This window comes from Podarcis gaigeae, assembly GCF_964106915.1.
Source record: "Podarcis gaigeae genome assembly, chromosome: 18".
Taxonomy (NCBI): Eukaryota; Metazoa; Chordata; class Lepidosauria; order Squamata; family Lacertidae; genus Podarcis; species Podarcis gaigeae.
The window spans coordinates 12,048,908-12,070,142 of NC_139696.1; the positions used below are offsets into that span (position 1 = coordinate 12,048,908).

Genomic DNA, 21,235 nt, shown 5'->3' on the forward strand with positions numbered 1-21,235 from the left:
TGCATATCTCATACTTACCTGTGAGGCAGAGAGTGGCAAGGGCTCCTGACCTCCAGTTCAAGGAAGGGGCCATTTCTTTCTGGCCTCAATTCACCCCCAGAAGTGTTGATGTGTAAATATCTGTACTCTGGAGCACACACAATACACCAGCACCTTAAATAAATTCCTTTACCTGCGACAGCTCTGGCTGGGACAAGCCTGGCTGGCTCATCTGAGACGGCTGGCTCATCGAGATGTAGCCCTGAGTCAAAGGGCCCTGAGAGAACGGCTGGGAGACCACGTCCTGGCTGGCCTGGCTGTTGGGAAGGTTTGACTGACCGGCCCCTGGGATCCCAAAGCGGTTTTTCTGGCGCCCACCACGGCTGGTCTTGCCTTTTGGGTTCCCACGTCCTACAAGAGAAAACAAATCTCAATGCAGAGAAGGCACTCATGCAGTCAGCACGGCTTTGTGGTGCCCTTGGGAGAGCAGCCAGGCTGGAAAGCAGGCAAAAAGCGTCCTCTGTATCTGATAAATATATAAACCGTTTCACTGTATTAAATTAATCCCCATACAGGCTGTCTGTCAGTATGCCTGTAATGTGCTTATAATTTTGTACACTGCCCTGGGATCTTCTGATAAAGGGTGGCATATAAATTGAATGAATGAATGAATAATAAAATAAGTAAAAATCTATGTAGTTATTGATAAGGAATCACAACTAATTGACTGGGATTAATTCACTATATTTAAGCAAGACTGATAAAAGAAAGAGCTTCTCCGTGCAGTGCATAGTTAAGTTATGGAACTCTCTCCCACAGGAATTAGTAATGGCCACCAAATGGGATGGCTCTAAAAGGGGGCTGGAATTATTCACGGAGGAGGAGATGACTATTGATAGCTAGTAGCCATGATGGCAATGCTCTGCCTCTGCAGCTGGAGGCAGCAAAATCCAAAAACTCAGCTTTCACTACCCAATCAGTTGACAGACAACTGGGTACATCAACTCTCTAAAGAAGTGATATCCAAACTTCTTTGGGCCAGATCTGATGAAGTGAAGGGCCGTGGGGGCCGACCAAAGTTATTGAGCTTTTTTTAGGATTGAAGTTATTGAGGGTTTTTTTAGGATTTTACCCCAGGAAATAAACAGGGGCCAGATTAAACTGACCGGTGGGCTGGATTAGGCCCCTGAAACGGACTTTTGACCAACCTGCTCTAAAGTATCTGGCCTTTAAGCACCAAAAGATGACTAAAGAAGCCTGCAATTATTCTCCTGGTTGTCCTCAAGCAGCAGCAATAAATCTCAATGTAAACTCAACTGAGGGAGGATGCCCTTCCATCAGCTCACAATATGGATTGCTTCTGCCACTGGTGTGTACATGGAGAAGTATCTCCACCCCCATCGTCCAGTCCGGACACCGGGGTCCAGCACCAGGGGCCTTCTGGTGGTTCCCTCACTGCGAGAAGTGGAGCTACAGGAAACTAGGCAGAGGGCCTTCTCGGTAGTGGCGCCTGTCCTGTGGAATGCCCTCCTGTCAGACATCAAGGAGATAAATAACTATCTGACTTTTAGCAGATGTCTGAAGGCAGCCCTGTATAGGGAAGTTTTTTAATGTGTAATGTTTTATTATGTTTTTATATATGTTGGAAGCTGCCCAGAGCAGATGGGGCAACTCAGCCAGATGGGAGGGGTACAAAAAATAAAATTATCGTTATTATCAAGAGACCTGCCTGATGAGTTTTTCAAACATGCACTGCTGGGAGGATGGAAGAAGCTGCAGCCTTACCCCAAAATCCCTCCCCACCCGCTTCCTTGCCACTGAGCACTTCTGAAGTCATACAAGCCATGGAAGCGCCTGTCTGTGCGGCACAATCTCTTACCGGCAGCAGGCCCATTGGCCTGTCCAAAATAGCCAGGGGGAGGCATGGGAGGCATCACCAGGTTGAAGGGGATGGGAATGTTCATGGCGGTGACATGGCTGGGCCCGGCACTGATCATCCCGATCTGGTCGTGTGTTTGGAAGTACATGTTGGAGGGCCGGCCTGAGGGAAGAGGGGGAAGAGCTCAGAGGGAACAAGTCCCAAGACAGCAAGGAGAGGAGGGAACAGCAACACCGCAGGCACAAGGCTCTCTTCACCAGGCCTTTCAACCCACCACAGATACATGGTCCATGGAGGTTTCAGAACAGCTCTGGAGTAAAAAACTGCCTCTCTTTTGGACTGAGGAGAGATCCCCCTGGCCAAGTTCTCTCACCTTGGCTGCTGCGATCATACACCGATCCAGGGATGATAGCTTCACGGGCATCGTACATGGCAGTTGTCATGAACCGGGCTCCCTAAGAAAGGGGGGCAGAAATTAAAGACCACTTTAAAATATCTTTACACAAACTGTTTCTGACGGCTCACATGAGGAAGAACTTTCTGGAACTTTCCTTTAGCAAAGAGGATGGCTTTTCCCTGCCTGCCAATTACAGAGGCCTTCCGAGGCCCTGCTCTACATTCTACCACCAAGAGAGGCATGCCTGGTCGGAACAGAAGAGAGGCAGGTCCTTATTGGTGGCGGCGCCACAACTGCAGAGTTTCCTCTCAAAGAGGGTGGATCAGGTTCTCCTCTGGCGTCTTTTCAGGCAGATGGCTCAATGATTGCGTGAAGCTGTTTGTGTTCTTTAGCCCTGCCTGCTGTGTGTTGTGGATTGACTTTTCAGCTGTTTCACCTTGGCTTGTTTTACTAATAATAAACCAGATCATTTATTATTATTATTATTATTATTATTATTATTATTATTATTATTATTACTATTACCCCCCCTCCCCACTGCAAGGTTGTTTACAGATCCAAAAGGCAGAATGCTTGGGAATGGGAACTCCTCATGGGCGAAATATTTCAAGCTGTTTCCCCTCCCCTTATTTCTCCTTTCAACTGTGAAATGGGACCCTGTCTGAAAGACCAAAAGTTGCATTGCTGAGTGTGAGGCAGTTGAACAGGTTTACTCAACATGGGAGGGGCAGTTCACAGCCTCAGCAGCTCTAGGATGCTGGAGAAGGGCAGTGAAGCCTAATCTCTAAAGCAGGGCACAGGTGTAGGTTTCCAGCCCCACCAGTGGCACTTACAGGGTTGATGGTATTGACCAGCTTCCGAGGCTTGCTGAACTGCATGAGGCTCTCACGGAGGTTGTTCAGGGGCCCCTCGACCAGCACTTTCTGCTCCTTGTAGTAGTTCAGCAAGTGGTTCCAGAGGGGCTGCTTGGAAAGCGCTTTCGGGTTCCCAACAATGATGACACCATACCTTAAATGAATGAATGAAAGAATGAAGTCCACACCAAAGCACTGTCGCGTAGTTCACCACCTGGTTGGCACTCAGAACCTACCAGCACCCTGCAGCCACCCGAAGGACCAATTGCGGCCGTAGGAACCCGCCTAAGTGCTCCACTCGCTGTTGGGTGCCAATCTCCATGGCCTTTGCCTTTTAATTCCAGGCAGGCAAGGGGTGTTTCTCAGTTGTGACACCCTGGTGATAGTTATACTTCTCTCCCAGGGGGGACTAGCATGGTGTCCAGCAAAGAGCCTCCTATTTGGCTCAGGCCTTCCTGCATGCCCCCTGGAGGTTGGTTCTCATTGGATGGCTTAAAGTTAATATTTAATCTATAGAGATTTCAGTACTCCCTCCATGAAAACTGATTCCAGGGTGGTGCACTAAATTATGGGCAGAACGCTGAAGCCCAATAAGAGACATGAGTGAAATATAGCAGATTATAGATCCTGGAAGGGACCCTGAGGATCATCTAGCCCAACATTAACAAATTAAAAAATGCCTGCATAAATAAAAATGTTGCAGCCTGGTCCCAAGAGGTTTGCAAAACAGGCACCCGCTTTAGGGAAGTGGGACCCTCTCCTGGGCTTCTCTCACACACTTCTGATTAGGAAGGAACTTGGAGAAGGACCTCAGGCAAAACATGCTGCTCTACTGCCTCTGCTAGATTTAAATTCTCCATTTCAGGCTTTCTCAGCTGGAGAACTGCATTTGTGTTGTCATGATCTTGCAAAAAGCGCTCTCAAGAGTTTGCCAGCTAAAGAGAGACATGAATCCAATTCATGCAGAGCGCAGTTTATTATAATAATTTTATTATTTATATGCCACCCATCTGACTGGGTTTGGAAACTTAAAGGCCTTAACACAACACTGCTGAACTTCTACGTAAGACTGGCCTGCACAAGCCAGATGGTTTATTATCAGCTCAGCTGTTTGTAGCTTGTACAGAGAAAACTCACTCCAAAAAGCCCGTTGTTTTCCCCACCCTGACTCCAAGCAGAAGGGTAAGAAAAAAGGTGTAAGTCACCTGCACCTTTCTCCCCTGCTGCAACAAGACAATAATTTCCTTAGCTAGATAGAAGCAAAGAGCTCTTTGGGACTGGCAGACATAGCTGTCTCACACTCAGTGGCTTCTGCTGTACCTTGCTCTGGTGAGAGCCACATTGAGGCGCCTGGGGTCATTCAAGAAGCCAATGCCTTGATGCTCGTTGGCTCTAACACAGGACAGGATAATGAAGTCCTTCTCGCGCCCTTGGAAAGCGTCAACGCTGGCTATTTCCACTTCCTGGGAAGGGGACAGGGAGAGAAAAGGACTCTGTTAAAGCACGTTCTAAATGACTCACATCTCTAGAGTGTTTCCTTCGGAGAGAGTGATGGTTAGCCAGGAAGCATTACATGATGTCTACGTGGTTCCACCTCCTGAAAATCAATTTCAAACTACTTTCCAGTCCTGCCTCGCTTGCACTCCGTATTTGGGGAGGGAGGCTAATCTACCTGGCTGTCCATAAATTTACTGCTATGCAAGTTAGCGATTTCTTGGCTACCCAGTTTGATTAATTCAGCTGCCTTTCCCTTCCTTAAACTGGAGGTGGCGAAGAAGGACCACTGAGCACAGAGCTCTCCAACACAAGTATGAGAAGGAGCAGCCCACTCTCCATATAACTCTCTTCAGCAGGTGAGGCTATACATTTGCAGAAAGTCCTGTTTGGTACTGTGCTGTATGGTATAGGTGGGTCAGGTTTCTATGCACCCTGCCTCCAAGGAAACATTTGCAAATACAAGTTGGGTTGCTCTGAATCAGGGAGCAGGGAGAGGGGATGGGCTAAATGCTGACTTGGGAAGGTTGCACGAAGCCCATAGACAACACAGGGAGAGCCGTACCTGGTAGAGTTTGGTGTGCAGAGAGCCGCTGAACTGCATATACTGCACCAGGTAGGAGCGCTGGCCCTCGTAGGGGGTGATGATGCCAATCTGATCTGGCTTCGCACCAGCCTTCAGCAGCTTGGTGGTGATCTTCTCCACGTTGGCAGCCTCCGTCCTGCAGGGGGAAGAGGAGTCAGTCCCTCCCCTTGAGCAGTGCCCAAGAAACAGTCTCCAAGGTAACCAGAATGCCTCAGAGCTTGTTCAACACCATAAATCTATGTATAATGCCCAAATTCACTCTGCGACAAAGATGCAAAATGTTTAAGTTTTTTTTAAAAAAAAAGTAGCAAGGGAGGAAAAGAAAAGTACATCAGACAAAGGAAAGGGCACAACAGAAGCCACATGTAGCACATTTCTTGGCATTATTCAGGTTGGAATAATGGGCATGGGCACGAGCAGGGTATCAGCCACCATCCTCCAAATGTCCTATTCCAATCCTACTGAGTAGAGTCTTCAGGCACAAATGGAATTAATTGACTGGCTCCCTTTCAAAGTTCCAGGCCACCTTCAGCTCACCAGAGGAAGATCAAGCTACCTGGAATAGTCTCCATTTGACAATACTAATCTTTTGGGGGAGGGGGCGCGCGGTGGGGACTGTATATGGGTGAGAAATGCCACTGCTGGACCATGTCCTTCCTGTCCGCTTCCCATCCTTTGGACTGCAGAACTAAAATGCTTGGCCTCCATCACTTCTCCAGCCTCACCTCCTTCACTCTGGGATGACCTTGAACTACCGATCCTATCTTTTTAGAACTGTTTTAACAACCATGCCTTTTAACCGGCTTCATTTATTGCGGGCTATTTTAATTAAGGATGCTTCCGTTGCTTTGATGGAACTGTTATTGGGTTATTTCAATTATGTATGGATTTTATAGCTTAATATGGCTTCTAAATCATTAAGTTATAAAATCCACACATAATTGAAATATGTCGTGTTGGCATATAACTGGTGTATAAATTAATGAATAGTCAAGAGAGAGAGAGAGAGAGACATGATGTTTGTCCAAGCAAGGCATCCACACATTCTGTCCCAGAGACTTGGCTGACCCCCTTCTCCTCTTTCCCACATGACTTACCTGTTCAGGTAAGAAGTCCCAGAACTTGCAATCTCTTCTTGCCCTTGGGTCACATAGAAAAACATGGGCTTGTCTGGCTGGGGCCACTGGAAGTCAAATCCCTTCTTCACACGGTCCGCTGCAGAGCGACAGGGAAGTTGCCTGTTAGCGTATGTTTCTCCTGTGGAGGCTGGGTCTTACTTTGGGTAGATCAGTGATTCCCAAACCATTTAGGTAACTGCCCCCTTGGTCCCATAAACTCATCCCAATGCCCCCTATCCTATAAAAAGCATTGTAACACTTTGCACAACACAGTAAGGAAGACTGTAACACTGTAACATACCAAACAGCAACAATTAATTGCACATTGATTCAAAAGTATTTTAATTAATTCAAAAAAAAAACAAAAAACCTGATGAACTTGAACCAGTGAGACTAGCTTTTCAAAGTCCAATAGCCACCTACATCTTCAGTGCTCCCCTGCCTCTTAGTGCCTCCCCTGCTAATCCCACCGCGAAGGGCAGTACATACTGCCCACTTTGGGAAACACAGGGCTAGATCCTAGCCTTAAAATGGAGTCCTTCCATCCTGAAGAGCAGGCTGGAACAGCAGCGAGAACCACCTATCAAAATCCACAGACCTCCCGACGCGAAGACTACGGCAAGGATTGAGACTGATATGAAGCTGTGGTGTTCAGTGGGGAACAGTTAGAGCCAAAGGTGCCAGCCTGTGAGGGCGATATGGGGGGGGGGGGAGGGAACGCTGCCGTGCATTAATACCTTGTCTCCTGCCCTAAGCCAAGCAGAAGCTTCTGATAGAATGCTGGAGCCCTTCCGTGTCCTTCCCAAAGCTGGGTGGGCTTTGGGAAGGTGGCAGGAGGGCTCCTGGACCCTGACAAGAGCATTGTGTCTCCCTCCAAAAGCCGGGCAGAAGTTTCCCAGGCTTTGGGAAAGAGGCGCCAGGTTTAATACTCTGATAGTTTACGGGGAACATTTAGGAGACTAGCCTAGTCCCCCTCTTCCACTGACTGTACACCACTGATTTGAAGCTCCAAGGCCCACTTAGAGGTCCTGAATGGGACACTGCCTGGCACTCCTGCTGGCCCCCTCCATCACCCACCCCCTCCCCCTGCCCCTTCTTACCTGCGGTGACACCGTTCTGGAGAGACCCCTCATAAAAGATGTTGGATGGGAAAGCGCTCAGGGCTGGGTGCATGCGGTACTGCACCTGCAGGCGGATGGGCCTGATGCCCAGCACCACCAGCCGCTCAAAGAGCGACTGGGACAGGCCTGCTTTCGCCGCCTTCTTGCACATCACAACAGGGCCAAGCTGGCAGTGGTCGCCCACCAGGATCAGCTGGGAAAATGAAGCCCAAGGTCAACAGGAGGAACCGCACACATGAGCGTGAACACACAAACAGCCAGGCCAAGCCCCTGCTCCATCCCTAGAAGGCTGGAGGTGATGGCCTACAAAAGGGAAGGGCAGTTTGGGGAACTAAAGTCTGCTTGAGGGAAGCTTCTAGCTTTCTGAGTTCAAGCAATTAAGGCGCTGAAGTTGGAGAATTATCTGCAGAACTGCCCCATCCACTCAAGCCTTTCCATCAGCAATCCTCCTCAGCAGTTCCACCTCTGTTCTCTACAAGCTTCCAGAACTCTTGGGATTTCCCTTCCATAGCTTGCATTTCCTGCTCCTATTCATAGTGGACACAAGACCTCACGGGCTGTGAATGCTTTAAGTCTTCTTCCTAAAGGCTTGAAATGCAAGCATTTAAGACAATGCAGGAGGGCTTTAAAAGCTCACACAGACCCAAGTTGCTTGATATATAAAGATGGTGGCAACACCGGAAGAGATAGTTGCCCCCACCCCCCTCGGCTGCTTGAACCTACTTGCTTTGCCCCGAGGACAACGGGCACCATGCACTCTGGCTCCGTGGCCTGGGTGCTCTCGTCAATCAAGATGGAGCGGAACTGCATCTTCGCCAGTCTTGGGTCCCCGGCTCCCACGCAGGTGCAGCAGATGACGTCTGCATTCTGAGGGATGAAGCAGCAAAAATTCAGGAGCTACAAAACTATCTACAAAGGGAACATAGGAAGCAACTTCTACATTAAGGCCACTGATCTGCATGGAAACCAGGTGCTCTGCACAGTGCTAAGGCCCTTTCCTTAAAAATAAAACAGCCCAGTTCTCAAGGTTCTGTTTAAAGGGGGTGATTTTAATTAGGAACACAAGAAGCTGCCTTGCACCAAGCCAAACCACTTGTCCATTTGGCTCAGTACTGTTTATAAGGACTGGAAGCAGCTCTCCACAGTTCCAAACAGCTGTACCTGGAGAAGCCAGAATCGAGGTTGGACTTATTGCACAGCTTAGCTATGATCCTTCTCCAGTCCTGCCTACAGCCATTCTTCAGCATTATGTGAGGGGTTTTGTGTGTGTGTGTGCGCGCAATATTTGTTGCAGCCTCTGTGATTATTCATTGTTTAAGGTAGGGTTATCCCTTTGCTGTTACAGAACCGATGATGAAAAAGGAGACAAGTCAGCCTCCTGGATCAGAGAACACAAGTAGCACACCTGGTCTGACCAACAGTAAGCAACAGCCCCCGTATAAGAGGTAGGAAAATGTCACCATGAGCAGCTCCCGCTCCGCCGTCCGCTTCAGGGCCCGGTAGCGCTTCTCATCTGCAGAGGACAGTTCCCCAGTCTCATCTTTCAGCTGCTGCAGCTTCTGGAGCTCAGGCATGCTGAGGATCAAACAGACATCTCTGGGATGCTATATAATGTTCTGGTTACAAGATCCCTGCTTAAGGATCTTATACTCCACTATTGAATTTGGTAACAATGCACTTCCAAAGTGGCTGTCAATGGACATCAAATAAATATTTAAAAAAATAAATCCACGTAGTGGCTGATGAAAAATAAAGGCAGGATTGGCAGTGCCATTAAGTGAAGCCGCTAGATTATTTTTTAAATAAAAAACCCCACCCATCTTTGCACTCTCCAGAAAAAGGAAGGCAGGCTTTAAGTTAGGGATGAAGGCAGGGAGGGAATGAGCAAGGGACAGTGACAGAGCTGCAAGGGAAGGCTGGCTTCTGACTCAGCAGCAATGGGATGAGGAAGTGCCTTACCTATCCATGTTCCTGATCTGGTTGTGCAGGGCGAGGAAGGAGACGGGGGAGTCAATGGCCTCACGACTCTTTGCACACAGGCGCACCACCTTCAGCCCCGTCTGGTGGATCTTCTCCGTCAGCTGGTCCACGGCTATGTTGCTCGGGGCACAAACCAGCACGGGCCTTGGAAACAAATGAGAAATAAAACAAACCCCTGCAAAGAGTTCTTCCTTCTTTATCACTGTAGGCGAGGGCTAACGGGTTACCACTGGCATCAGCTCTGCTAAGAAGGTGCTGAAGTGGATTAGGCACTCCATTAAGACCTAATCAGAGGCTGAGGTTGATTGCCAACACTGGCCAATGCTCTCTTGGGTTAAGGGTAGCAGAGGCATAACCCATAAATGCAGTCAATGTCATCAGAGGGGAATTTGTGCATGAGAAGAAACTGAAAGTCTGAGAGCCAGTGTGGTGGAGTGCCAGCCTAGGAGCTGGGAGACCAGGGTTTGAATCCCCACTTGGCCATAGAGCTCACTGAGTCACTTACTGTCTCAGCCTAACCTACCTAACAGGGTTGTTGTGGGGAATAAATGAGATGAGGGGAGAAGCTTGAGCTCCTTGGAGAAAAAAGTGAGATAGAAAAGCAATCAATCTATTTATCAATCGCACGGGGTGTTTCGCCTATACCAGGCTGTAACTTCCAGATGGGTGCTAAAATTATCTCAACAGCCCTTGAAGTGCTGCACTCTTTTGACCAAGAAGATTCAAGAGCAATCTCTGTTCCTGCTCTTACCCATTTCCTTGCCTAGCCAGATGGTACACAATGGTGGCCGAGGTGACAGTCTTGCCTGTTCCGGGAGGGCCCTGGATGAGACTCAAGGGACGCTGCAAGACAGTCTTCACAGCATACACCTGGGAAAAGAAATTGCATTAACACCACACGGGGGAGCACAGTTTGCGAAACTGACACTGGAAGCTCTTGGACCCAACTCCTGCCTTTGCTGTTGGGCGGGATAAGGTTACCTGAGAATGGTTGAGGTCAGGAAGTCCTTGTGCTGTGAAGCGCTTCGGCAGCTGACATTTGATAATGACATCCTCCACCTCGTGACCCAGGAGCTTGTGATAGATGTAGCCAGAGACGGAGGTTTCATCCACAGCAAAAGTCTTGAGGGCACTCTGCATCCTGAATAAGAGGTGGACGCACAAGCACAAACCAGGTCATCCCTCAAGCATTTATGCAACCGGCTTCTCGAGACAGAGAGAGACGCTGCCTTCACCCACCTGTCAAAGGAGGTCGACTTCCACACAAAGTCCACTTGGAAGTTGTGGGTCACTTCCACGGGGGCTCCGACACTGCTCCTCAGCTCGATCGCAATTTCGTCACCGTAATCTTCAAAACCTCGTTAAGTAGCAGTTTCGTGGAACAGTTGCAAGCTCCTTTTCAGAGTCCCACCCCACCTCCCACCTTCTGCCCACCACTACCTCGGGGGACTGTTCTAGTGCTGCAAGTCTACAGAGAAGGTGTCAGCTGAAGGCTCACCACCCTTTCAACTGCCCAAGCTAAGCTGGATATCCTTGCTAGTTGCCTGGATGTGGAATCAGCCTGGGAATGGCATGTGAAGGGGCTTTGACCTCCTCCTCAGAGGAAGAATGGAGGCACAAGTATATGGATAGTGTGTGTGTGTGTTTACACAAACCATAAATTGAAACCTTTTGCTTCTTTTGTGCCCCCAGATAAACACAGTTGTTCTAAGGGAGCACAGGAAGAGTTGTCCATTCTCTCCCACAATTCTGCTTCAAATGCCAGGCATTCAACATGTTCTAAGGGCTCCACTTGACATAATCTCAACTGTGCAATTGAGATGTTGGCGTTCTCCTTACAGCCTCATGAAATTAAAAGGATACTATCAGGAACTTTAATCACGTGGCCGATTCCTTTCCACAGCGGGGCCAAATCCCCTTTGTACCTCAGGCAGATCTCATCCCCCTGCATCAGGCGCATATCTGAAAAGAGGAGTTAGAAGCTTTCAGTTCTTCCAAAGCAAACATCAATTCACTGATTGTGAATGTTAATGGTGTTCAGAATCTGCCAATCGAGAGATCCTTGAGCCAGACTTCCTTTACTGATTTCCTGTTCTTACCTGAATCCGTCTTTGGCAAGGTGAAGTAGGCAATCCTTTTCTTGTTCAAGCCCAGATCCCATCTCACAGTGATGTTGTCCTGTGTCTAAACATAAAGAGAGATATTCTAACTTTGCAAACACAGACAAAAACAATACTCAAGAGCAGACCTGGCCCTCTGCTTCCTGCCTGCCCTCCCTAGCACTGCACAGCTGGCTTGAACAATCACAGGAAGGGCTGCTAAACCACCCCTGGCAATTCAAAGCTAATGCTGATTTAGCAGTTGCTGGATCCCTAAGAGGAGCTACCGTTAAGGAAAGAGGGTGGGCTGATGACTCTACAATTTGGCAAAACTGTTCCTCTTCCGGGGAGAAGCAACTGAGCCTTCTTCAGATCCAGCCCTTACCCTACTCCAAAGCAACTGTTGTGCCCACTGGGCCATGTCATTTCAAAGTGGCTGCATCCTCCTAGGCCTGAATCTTACCTGGGACTCCTTCAGCTTCTTGTCGTAGTCGGCCTCAAGTTTGACCAGAGGCCCAAATATGTTTTGGTATTGATAAGCATCCTCGTATCGGAGGAGGACGTGCTGTGGCTCTTCGTCGACGCCAGGCTTCTCCAAGTCTTCGAGGGTGGCAGAGGGGTTCTCCTGCAGTTACAAAGAAGAGGTGGTTAAATAGAACAGACCAACTACAACCCTCCCATCAGCTGGTTTCAGAACAGGTCTTCCTAAATCAAGACGGAAAACTAATGGAAGATATTTCCAAATCCAACCGTTCCAGGATGCAACTGGCTAGCTCAGTTGGTTACAGCAGGGTGCTGATAATGCCAGGGTTGCAGGCTCAATCCCCGTAGGGGACAGCTGCATATTCCTGCATTGCGGGGGGGTTGGACTAGATGACTCACAGGGGCCCTTCCAACTCTATGATTCTATTATAAACACAGGCTATGCTGGGGTAGGCTGACTGGTGGCTTTGGTGAATTTGCAAGGTTTGTCTATTTTGACTACCAATTGTGTCTTGTTGTAACAAAAAGAAGGTGTTTCATGAAGAGACAGGCTCTCTCTGTTGGCAACTGCACAAACATGCCCAAAACATTTTAAGAAGTCTGCACCCAAACAATCTTAAGATCTGTGCTATGGCAAGTACTGCAAGCTGTGCTCAGCTATGCAGATTTGTTCAACTTCTAATATTGTGCTAGACTGAACCCACAACTCTCAATCTTATTCAGCCTCCTTTCTAGTATCACAGATTTCGGCTTCAAGCCGTAAAGCCAAGGCTTCGTACATTTCCCAAGCTGTATGGCCAAGGCCTCAGAAAATGATGAAGGGACCTGGAGTTGTTAGGAAGCTGAATTCCACACCCAACAGCACACCCCGATACAGATCTGCTTATCCCCTCCTGGGCTCTCTCGGTCGTCCCTCTGCTCACTGCTGCAGACACTTCCACGCACCTTCCAGAGCTCTTCCAGCTTGTTGATTTGCTGGGCAGTGATCTGACGCGCCCTCAACTGCTCCTGCTCAGAAGGGATTTTGACCAGCCAGGAAAGGAAGCAGCGGTCTTGAATCAGAGGCTGCCACTGAGAACTGTCCCAGTTGATGTCCTTCAAGCTGCTCTGACTGGCACAAGGTTGCCTGTATAGTCAAGATAGGGGAGAATAGGGGATAAAAAGAGAATCAACAGTATTTTTAAAAAATGCTTTCAAAATCAATGGCCCATTAAGACTTGAGACTGACCAGCAATTTGCTTCCAAAATAAAGAGAGGAAATGTCTCACCTGCACAGCAAGACGACGACAGAGTCTGCCTTAGCAGGGATGAAACCCAGGAGGAACACGTTGCGGCAGCCACAGTTGTAGCACTCCAGGACCGTCTCACCCAGAGGGCCATCCTTGTGCAGTGTCACTTCCTTGCATTTGGCTCTCACAAGGTGGTTCACAATATGGCTGGCAAGACACAGAAGAAAGGCAGGCTGGGTTGCATGGCAAATTGGTTTTCCTACCAATGTAAAAATGCAAGCAGGAGCATGGAAGGATACCTCCGATTATCAAGGGAGAGCTTTTATACCTACTCTGTGCCACCTCATGCCTGGGAAACCTTATCAGAAGTCCTGGTCTGTGTGTGTGTGTGTGTGTGTGTGTGTGTGTGTGTGTGTGTGTATACAGTGGTACCTCGGGTTAAGTACTTAACTCGTTCCGGAGGTCCATTCTTAACCTGAAACTGTTCTTAACCTGAAGCACCACTTTAGCTGCCGCCGTGCTGCCGAAGCACGATTTCTCTTCTCATCCTGAAGCATAGTTCTTAACCCGAGGTACTATTTATGGGTTAGCAGAGTCTGTGACCTGAAGCGTATGTAACCCGAGGTACCGATGTATATGGATAACATGGGGGGCACACTGGTTTTTCAGTCCAAATTCCAGGTTTTTAAATATGATGTGCACATACTGCTCTTTTAAAAAAAATGTTGTCAAGCAGTGTATTTTATTATATTGTTGTAATTCTTTATCTCGGGCATAGGCAAACTCTGGCCCTCCAGATGTTTGGGACTACAATTTCCATCATCCCTGACCACTGGTCCTGTTAGCTATGATGGGAATTGTAGTTCCAAACATCTGGAGGGTCGGAGTTTGCCTATGTCTGCTTTATCTGGATTAAACTGTGTGAGCAGCCTTGATGGCTTTTCTGCATAAAAGGCAGCAAGGAAATGAAAGGTGACGTGTAACAGTACATGCATGAGACACAGACACACACAGCGAGAGAAAAGATCTCACATCCAATCCCAGCCACCTTATGTAGTACTGGGCAATGTGAACCAGTGACCTGGCTCACGATGTGAGGCAACCGCCTAAGGTTTGTATCCAGCGCTCATCCCACTCAAGAGTAGACCCAGAATGCAATGGGCATGACAAATTTCGGCCCACTAATTTCAACAAGTCTACCCTGAGCAGAACATAGCTCGATACAACCCCAATGCTTCTTGCCATCACCACTTCTGTGGCTGCATCGCTCACCTGCCAGACGTATTCCCACGCCCGTTGCAGAACCACTTCTTGCTGGTGTTGCAGTAGACAACGCAAGCTGGGTCATGGATGCCACAGTAGCTAAGGAAGAGGACACATTGTTAGGTTTTGCTTCAAAGGCATGGCAAGCCAGGGTGCTTTCCCTTTGGTTCTCTCTAGTTCAAGTTGATCCAGACCAAAACCTCAAGAGTTGGTTGGGTTGCACCCTTGCTTCACCTATTATTATTATTATTATTATTTATACCCCGCCCATCTGGCTGTGTTTCCCCAGTCACTCTGAGAGGCTCCCAATATAATTGATGAGAATTAATTGAGAATCAATTAAAACAGTGATAAAACATCAGGCATTTAAAAACTTCCCTAAACAGGGCTACCTTCAGATAGACCTTCTCTCCATGCTGCTGAGAGCTGGCATTAAGCAATACAAGTCCCAGTTCTGCTTTATGACACCACAGTGCAATCTGCTAAGTCATCACAGGACATGCACACTGTCAGAGTGTTGAATAAACCAGCATTGAAAGAGAAATGCTGCAGCATCTGAACAGGGTTCAAGAAACCTGTGGCAGAGGCCAACAGGTGCCCATCTGTGCTCTCTGGTAAAGATACCAAGAACGCAGGAAAATAGGGTTTAATTGGGATAATTAAAGAGGGTGCACTGTTTTGCATGAATAGAACACAGCAGTTTAGATAGAAAAGTCTTCAGAAATCTCAGAAATGCCACTATCACCACCTTGTCATGTGAAAGACATCCTAGAATGCCCAGGACTCCTAACTTATATTGCTGCATGGACACAAGAGGATTATTTGTACAAAGTGTGTGGTTAATTCACATGAAGGTTTAAGTAGAGGCGAAAAAGGCAAGTGAGAGGACCTCCTCCAACCAATAGAGCCATTATTTGCCCACATGTGGCTCCTAGACTCTGCTTTGAATTTTAGATTATGTCCACACACTTACACACAGTCTTACCTGCAAGCATGCACTGGAAGGTCCTTGGTGTAGTAAGTGTCTTCCTCGTCTTCCTCAAAATTGAGTTCAGCAAGGAGCTGGCTGGTCTTAGGCACATTATCATCCACTGCTCCATTTTGCAGGATGCCGTCAGGCCCATTCACCTAATGCAAAACATGGACAGGGGTCAGCAAACTTTTTCAGCAGGGGGCTGGTCCACCATCCCTCAGACCAGACTAGATTTTGAAAAGAAAAGAAAAGAACGAATTCCTGTGCCCCACAAATAACCCAGAGATGCATTTTAAATAAAAGGACACATTCTACTCATGTAAAAACACGCTGATTCCCGGATCACTCACAGGCCGGATTTAGAAGGTGATTGGGCCGGATCCAGCCTCCGGGCCTTAGTTTGCCTACCCATGGACTAGATGTTCACAGAGGTAAGAGCTAGGAGTGATGAAGCTGCCAAATGTCAAGTACACATGAACAAAAGACTTGGACACATGGGTTTGTTTAAAACCCACAAACAACCAGACTTGCAGGTGGAAGAGCAGACCCAGCTGGCTAATGCTATATGAAGAAGGGCAGACTTGCAATGCAGCCGTTGGCCCATGTAGCAATTTATTAAGCTGCCCACTTCAGTTGCCTGAAGACAATTCTTATGCACAGAAGTCAAGTGCATAGAATCTTGAATTCATCACCGTAATGCCTGATCAAAAAGGCATTATAAAACAATCTTTTATAAAGACTTCCAAAAAGAGTTTATTACGAAAGATTTAGTTTAAAGTTAGTTTTCCCACTCCTCCACATAAGTCTTATTTCCTTCTGGCTCTCGTTATTGCCCCTCTCCCCCTACCTCCATTCCCTTTCAAACCCCTCTTCATGACGCAGTCAGTCGTCAGCCTTGCGCTTCAAGAGCTGCACATCACAAAACACGGATTCCTCGAAATAGCCACAAGTGCCAGAAACACTTTCCCAAGCCTGACTGTGCTGTGACAGGCCATCTAAGGCCCCACTTTCCCCCCGTCATTCCTTATCTACCCTCAGCACAAGGTTCAGCTCAACATCATAGGCCACCAAAGCGCCAATAAGGACACAGAGAATTTAGAGAGAGATCACTTGTCCTGTAAGCCAGAGGTTTTCAACTTTTTTGAGACCACAGCTCCCATTAACCAACTTCATTCTTTCTGTCACCCCTCGCCTGCAGAGCTGGCAGCCTCACACCCTTTTTTGAACACCCTCCCTTGTGGGGGTGTTCCCTCAGCCTCCTCTCCCCTTTCCTTGGGAGCCCTCCGGGCAGTTGCTGCTGTTGCGCCTGGTCTCTGAGCTGCCCCCCCTTGCCCCAAAGAGAGATGCCTCTCAGAGGCACCATTCACCTGTGGCGCTTAGAGCCAGGGCTGCTGCAATAAACAGCTGTGCAAGCCTTTGGGAGGCAGAGATGCAAGAGAGCATATGAGGGAGGGAGGGAGGGAGGGAGGGAGGGAGGGGGGGGGAAGAAAGAAAGAGGAACAGTGGCCAGTGCTGCCCACGGCACCCCTGACCATCATTCAGGGCACCCCAGGGTACCATAGCACACTGGCTGAAAACCACTGCTGAAAGCAACAAAAGGGGAGTTTTTTCACCTACAAAACAAGCACAGCAAATTTTACAGCTGCTCAGCCTACTGTTGCTTGGCAAGCCATTATTTTTTTAAAGGGGGCTAAGCCAGCAATGCTTCTCCACATGGTGGGCCAAAGGGCCCCTTAATATGCCCCCCACCGCCTAGCTGAGCAGCAAGAGAAGCTTGGGAAGAGCCCTTGATTTTCAGTGTCTCCATGGTGCACAGCTTCAAGTCTTGACTTGTGCACAGGGATGATACATTTCAGCTGTTCCTAATGGGAGGGCTCTTCTAAACCTTCTTCAACTCTTTAGCAATGTGTGGAGAGATTCCTTTTTAGGGCTGCTTGTAATAAGTCAGCAAAATGAAATTTCATCCCTGTCCTGGAATCAGTGAGAGGGCATGAAAGGAGGAGTATTCCATAATGCATATGGAGTCAGTGGGCAGCCATGTTGAGGTAAAGGATGCCTCTACTTGGATTCTAGCACTTGTTTTCAAACACTAATACCACATCCTGTAGAATTCTATCAGTTATATTTTACCTGCACAATCAGGAACCAAAATGCTTATTCTGAGCAGGAGCAGTCAACCTTCTGAAATATATATATATGTGGACTGTCTCTCGATCAAGTGACTTTTCTTCTTTAAGTTCTCAAAGTTCTTACCTTAGCTCAAGGTTGTCATTTGAACTATTCAATGTTTAACTGAGAATCAATCACAGTCAGTATATAATTTGAAAAATAAGACTTTAGGGCCGTCTTGCCCAAAAATCGCAACTGGACATTCTATTTTGGTGACTGTAACTTTGGTTTAAGGATCCATTGGGTGCCCAGCTTATATATCTCAGTTTCTAACACTGGCTACAATGTGGGGGTTGGGGGGAGCCATTTCTGCCAGTTCATCACCCTACTGCACTAAGTAAATACCTCGAAAAGCAGATGGAAACATGCCTTTGTATAGGACACTAGTCCTAACTAGTCTTTGACAGGAAGTTCTGTGACTGGGTGTTTTAACAGTACTTTATAGTTTACATCTCTGCAACATCCTGACCTGGTTGGAGCCTCTGATCAGTCCTGGGAAGAGGACACTTGATCAAGACCACTCCACACCCAGAGTGTGCAGGGCTATCCATATCCACCCCCAACACTTTGGCTGGTCAAGCATGATTATGTTTAAAGGCCACAAAAATCCTTCTTAAAAATCCTTCCTAAAACACAAAACCGAAACACATTTTATACCCTCAAGCATGGCAAATGTCTTGCAAAAAGGACATCAGCACACCGGTGAAATGAAGGAGAGGGCACAGAGCAAAAAGGAAGTGCTAATTACATTAATTTCATCTTGCTAGCTGCTCAAATAGATGCCGAGGAGATTTCCTTCCAAATTACAAAGATGGATTCTGCTCACTTCTTTTTAAAGACTAAGTGTGAAAAGTGGCTGTCTGCTTTTAAACCTGAAAAGAAACTAAGATCCTTGGAGGAAAAGAAAGCAGTCAAGATTGGCTGAAAGAGCAGCAGCCCTATACAACCTGAAGAGATAAGAAACCATAACAACCAATCTGAAAAGATTCTTTTACCTTGGCTTGCCACTGAGAACTCCTTGAACCAATATATAGAATCTGCAAACTATAAAAAACCCAGGGTGATTGTTTACTATGTTTAACTCTTTCCAAACAGGTAATTAGATTATATTCAGCTACACACCTGTTTCTTTTCTTAAAACAACTACCACCACACACACACACACACCTTGAAGTATTGGAGAAAGGGGATGGGGTTTCATCAGCTAAGGCAGAGCTTTCCAAACTTTTCAAGTTGGTGACACACTTTTTAGACATGCATCATTTTGCGACACAGTAATTCAGTTTTACTAACAAACTGGAGGTTAAACCAACCCCTTTCCAGCCATGTTCGAAACTCCCATTGTTCTAGGTGCATTTTGTGACAGAGAATTTCATTAGCGCAAGCAGTTTCTGCGCTCTGGGCTACTGATGATCCCTGGAGGAACCAAAAGAAAGCAGGCAAGATTGGCTGAAAAAGCAGCAGCCCTGCACCTAAGATTTCAGATTAAAATTGCATAGTGGAAGGAAAGGAGGACCTTTTTTCTGCCTCCCCACTTCCAGCCACTCTCATAAGACTGGAGAAGAGACCCCCTTAAGAATAATAGGGGTGGGCAGGGGAAGGACTAGACCATTTGAAAAATGAACATAATATTTTAGCCGCAGTTCAGTCATTTTCAGCTTTGTATTCTTGTTATAAACAAGTGTGCCTAGACATTCCACTGTTGCACCCATAACCTAGGTTTAAGGCGCCATTTATCTCCTAGCTTTCACAGGTTTCTAACACTGCTTTCCAGCCCCGGGAGGAACACGGGGAGGATTTGTATGACACTACACACTGCAGCCGACACACTAACGTGTCACAACACACAATTTGGAAAGGTCTGAGCTAAGGTTTGTGTGTATCTGTCTCTGTGTGAGAGAGAATGACTTGTGCACAGTTACAATGGAGACAGCAATGTCCACACGGATCCTGGAAAAGGCAGCAGCTGTTTTTGGGGAATCCCAGCATACTAAAACATAATCTGACTATGTAGTGCTTGGTTTGCAAAAAAACACCCATACAAAGCTTTTCAAAAACATGAATCAAAACGCAAAAACCACAGACGAAGAGCTCACTCCTCATTAGCTGTTAGGGCTGCAAATCCTAAACCCCCCCCCCCACTTAAAAGGCAGTAAACCCCATTGAATTAAATAGGACTTACACCTGAGTAAGCATAGTTAGGATTGCAGCCCCAATCTCTTTTTCCACACAGTGAAGCCTACCTACTACACAGAATTACCAGTTACAGCAGGTCAGATAGGTGGGGGATTTGCTATGTACTTTTTATACATAACTTACTTTTTTATGAAGGCTATCCTTTACACTTTTAGGGGTTTACAGTGGTACCTCAGGTTAAGAACTTAATTCGTTCTTGAGGTCTGTTCTTAACCTGAAGCACCACTTTAGCTAATGGGCCTTTCCGCCGCCGCCAAAGCACAATTTCTCTTCTCATCCTGAAGCATAGTTCTTAACCCAAGGTACTATTTCTGGGTTAGTGGAGTCTGTAACCTGAAGCGTATGTAACCTGAAGCGTATGTAACCCGAAATATCACTGTACTGGTAAATCTTGTGGGGGTTTTTTTGTTGTTGTTTTTTAATAGATTAGAAACTGGACAGCCAAGTTTGACCACCATCAGACCAGAAAAGAGGGCTTCACTTTCACTCTCTATTTCTTATGAGGTTCTGACATGCGGGTGGTGGTGGTAACAACAACAAACAATAAGCAGGAAGAAAGAAAATATGCAGTATAAAGTTTGCTGCTGTGTGTGATCTCTAGAGCAAATACAGTTCAAGAGAAATGTTACTGTCCAGATTACTGACAGGCAAGGCAGTGGGGCCTCCTCCCCATCATCCATCATCATCATACAGTGGGCTACATATGCTATGACAAGGATGGAAATGCTTACTAAGCTGTCAATTTCAAAGCTGCAGCTGGCTTGAACTGGGTGCTACAAGTGGGCTTCACAGCTGCTTTGGTCTTCTTGCTCCACAAAGGCAATGCAAGCGTCTCAGTTTTGTACTTTCTGCCCAGCAAGGCCTTTGATTTTCAGGAAGGGACATGGATGTGTTTACCCCTTGCATCTAGCTTATTCCAGCCTTCACCAGCCTGGCACTCCTTCCAGATGTTTTGGACTACCAATGCCTGCATCAGCCTCCACCAGCAAAGCCAGGCTCACATCAGCCTTATATGGCTGTTGCTTCTGGGAAGAGTGTTTCCACAAACTGAACACACCAGTTTCAAACTTGTGTCTGAATAAAGTTCCAATGGAGTTTGGGTCACTTAATATGATTTAAACAAACACTTGGTTCAAGGGAGCTACAGTGGTACCTCGGGTTACATACACTTCAGGTTACATACGCTTCAGGTTACAGACTCCGCTAACCCAGAAGTAGTACCTCGGGTTAAGAACTTTGCTTCAGGATAAAAACAGAAATCGTGGTCCGACGGCGCAGCAGCAGCAGGAGGCCCCATTAGCTAAAGTGGTGCTTCAGGTTAAGAACAGTTTCAGGTTAAGAACGGACTTCCAGAACGAATTAAGAACTTAACATGAGGTACCACTGTATTAGGGAAATTAGCTGATAGGGCTTTT

The 21,235-nt window shown here is 47.2% G+C and overlaps 1 protein-coding gene across 3 annotated transcripts in view; it reads right to left on the bottom strand.

Annotated features, from left to right (window-relative positions):
- The window catches only part of UPF1 (UPF1 RNA helicase and ATPase), a 29,409-nt gene that overhangs the window by 3,870 nt on the left and 4,304 nt on the right, over positions 1–21,235 (bottom strand). Inside the window, exons 2-22 of one of the 3 annotated variants that reach the window (XM_083720225.1) lie at positions 15,468–15,610; positions 14,492–14,581; positions 13,259–13,426; positions 12,936–13,116; positions 11,971–12,132; positions 11,508–11,592; positions 11,272–11,370; positions 10,648–10,756; positions 10,390–10,549; positions 10,160–10,278; positions 9,388–9,552; positions 8,889–9,003; positions 8,152–8,295; positions 7,408–7,621; positions 6,287–6,404; positions 5,169–5,325; positions 4,430–4,572; positions 3,089–3,263; positions 2,232–2,313; positions 1,859–2,020; positions 173–390 (exon numbers count right to left, since the gene is read on the bottom strand). In XM_083720225.1, coding sequence (XP_083576351.1) covers positions 173–390; positions 1,859–2,020; positions 2,232–2,313; positions 3,089–3,263; positions 4,430–4,572; positions 5,169–5,325; positions 6,287–6,404; positions 7,408–7,621; positions 8,152–8,295; positions 8,889–9,003; positions 9,388–9,552; positions 10,160–10,278; positions 10,390–10,549; positions 10,648–10,756; positions 11,272–11,370; positions 11,508–11,592; positions 11,971–12,132; positions 12,936–13,116; positions 13,259–13,426; positions 14,492–14,581; positions 15,468–15,610 — 3,009 coding nt within the window. Of the gene's footprint in view, positions 1–172; positions 391–1,858; positions 2,021–2,231; positions 2,314–3,088; positions 3,264–4,429; positions 4,573–5,168; positions 5,326–6,286; positions 6,405–7,407; positions 7,622–8,151; positions 8,296–8,888; positions 9,004–9,387; positions 9,553–10,159; positions 10,279–10,389; positions 10,550–10,647; positions 10,766–11,271; positions 11,371–11,507; positions 11,593–11,970; positions 12,133–12,935; positions 13,117–13,258; positions 13,427–14,491; positions 14,582–15,467; positions 15,611–21,235 lie in introns of all 3 variants that reach the window. The other 2 variants (XM_083720223.1, XM_083720224.1) reach the window with 2 other exon arrangements.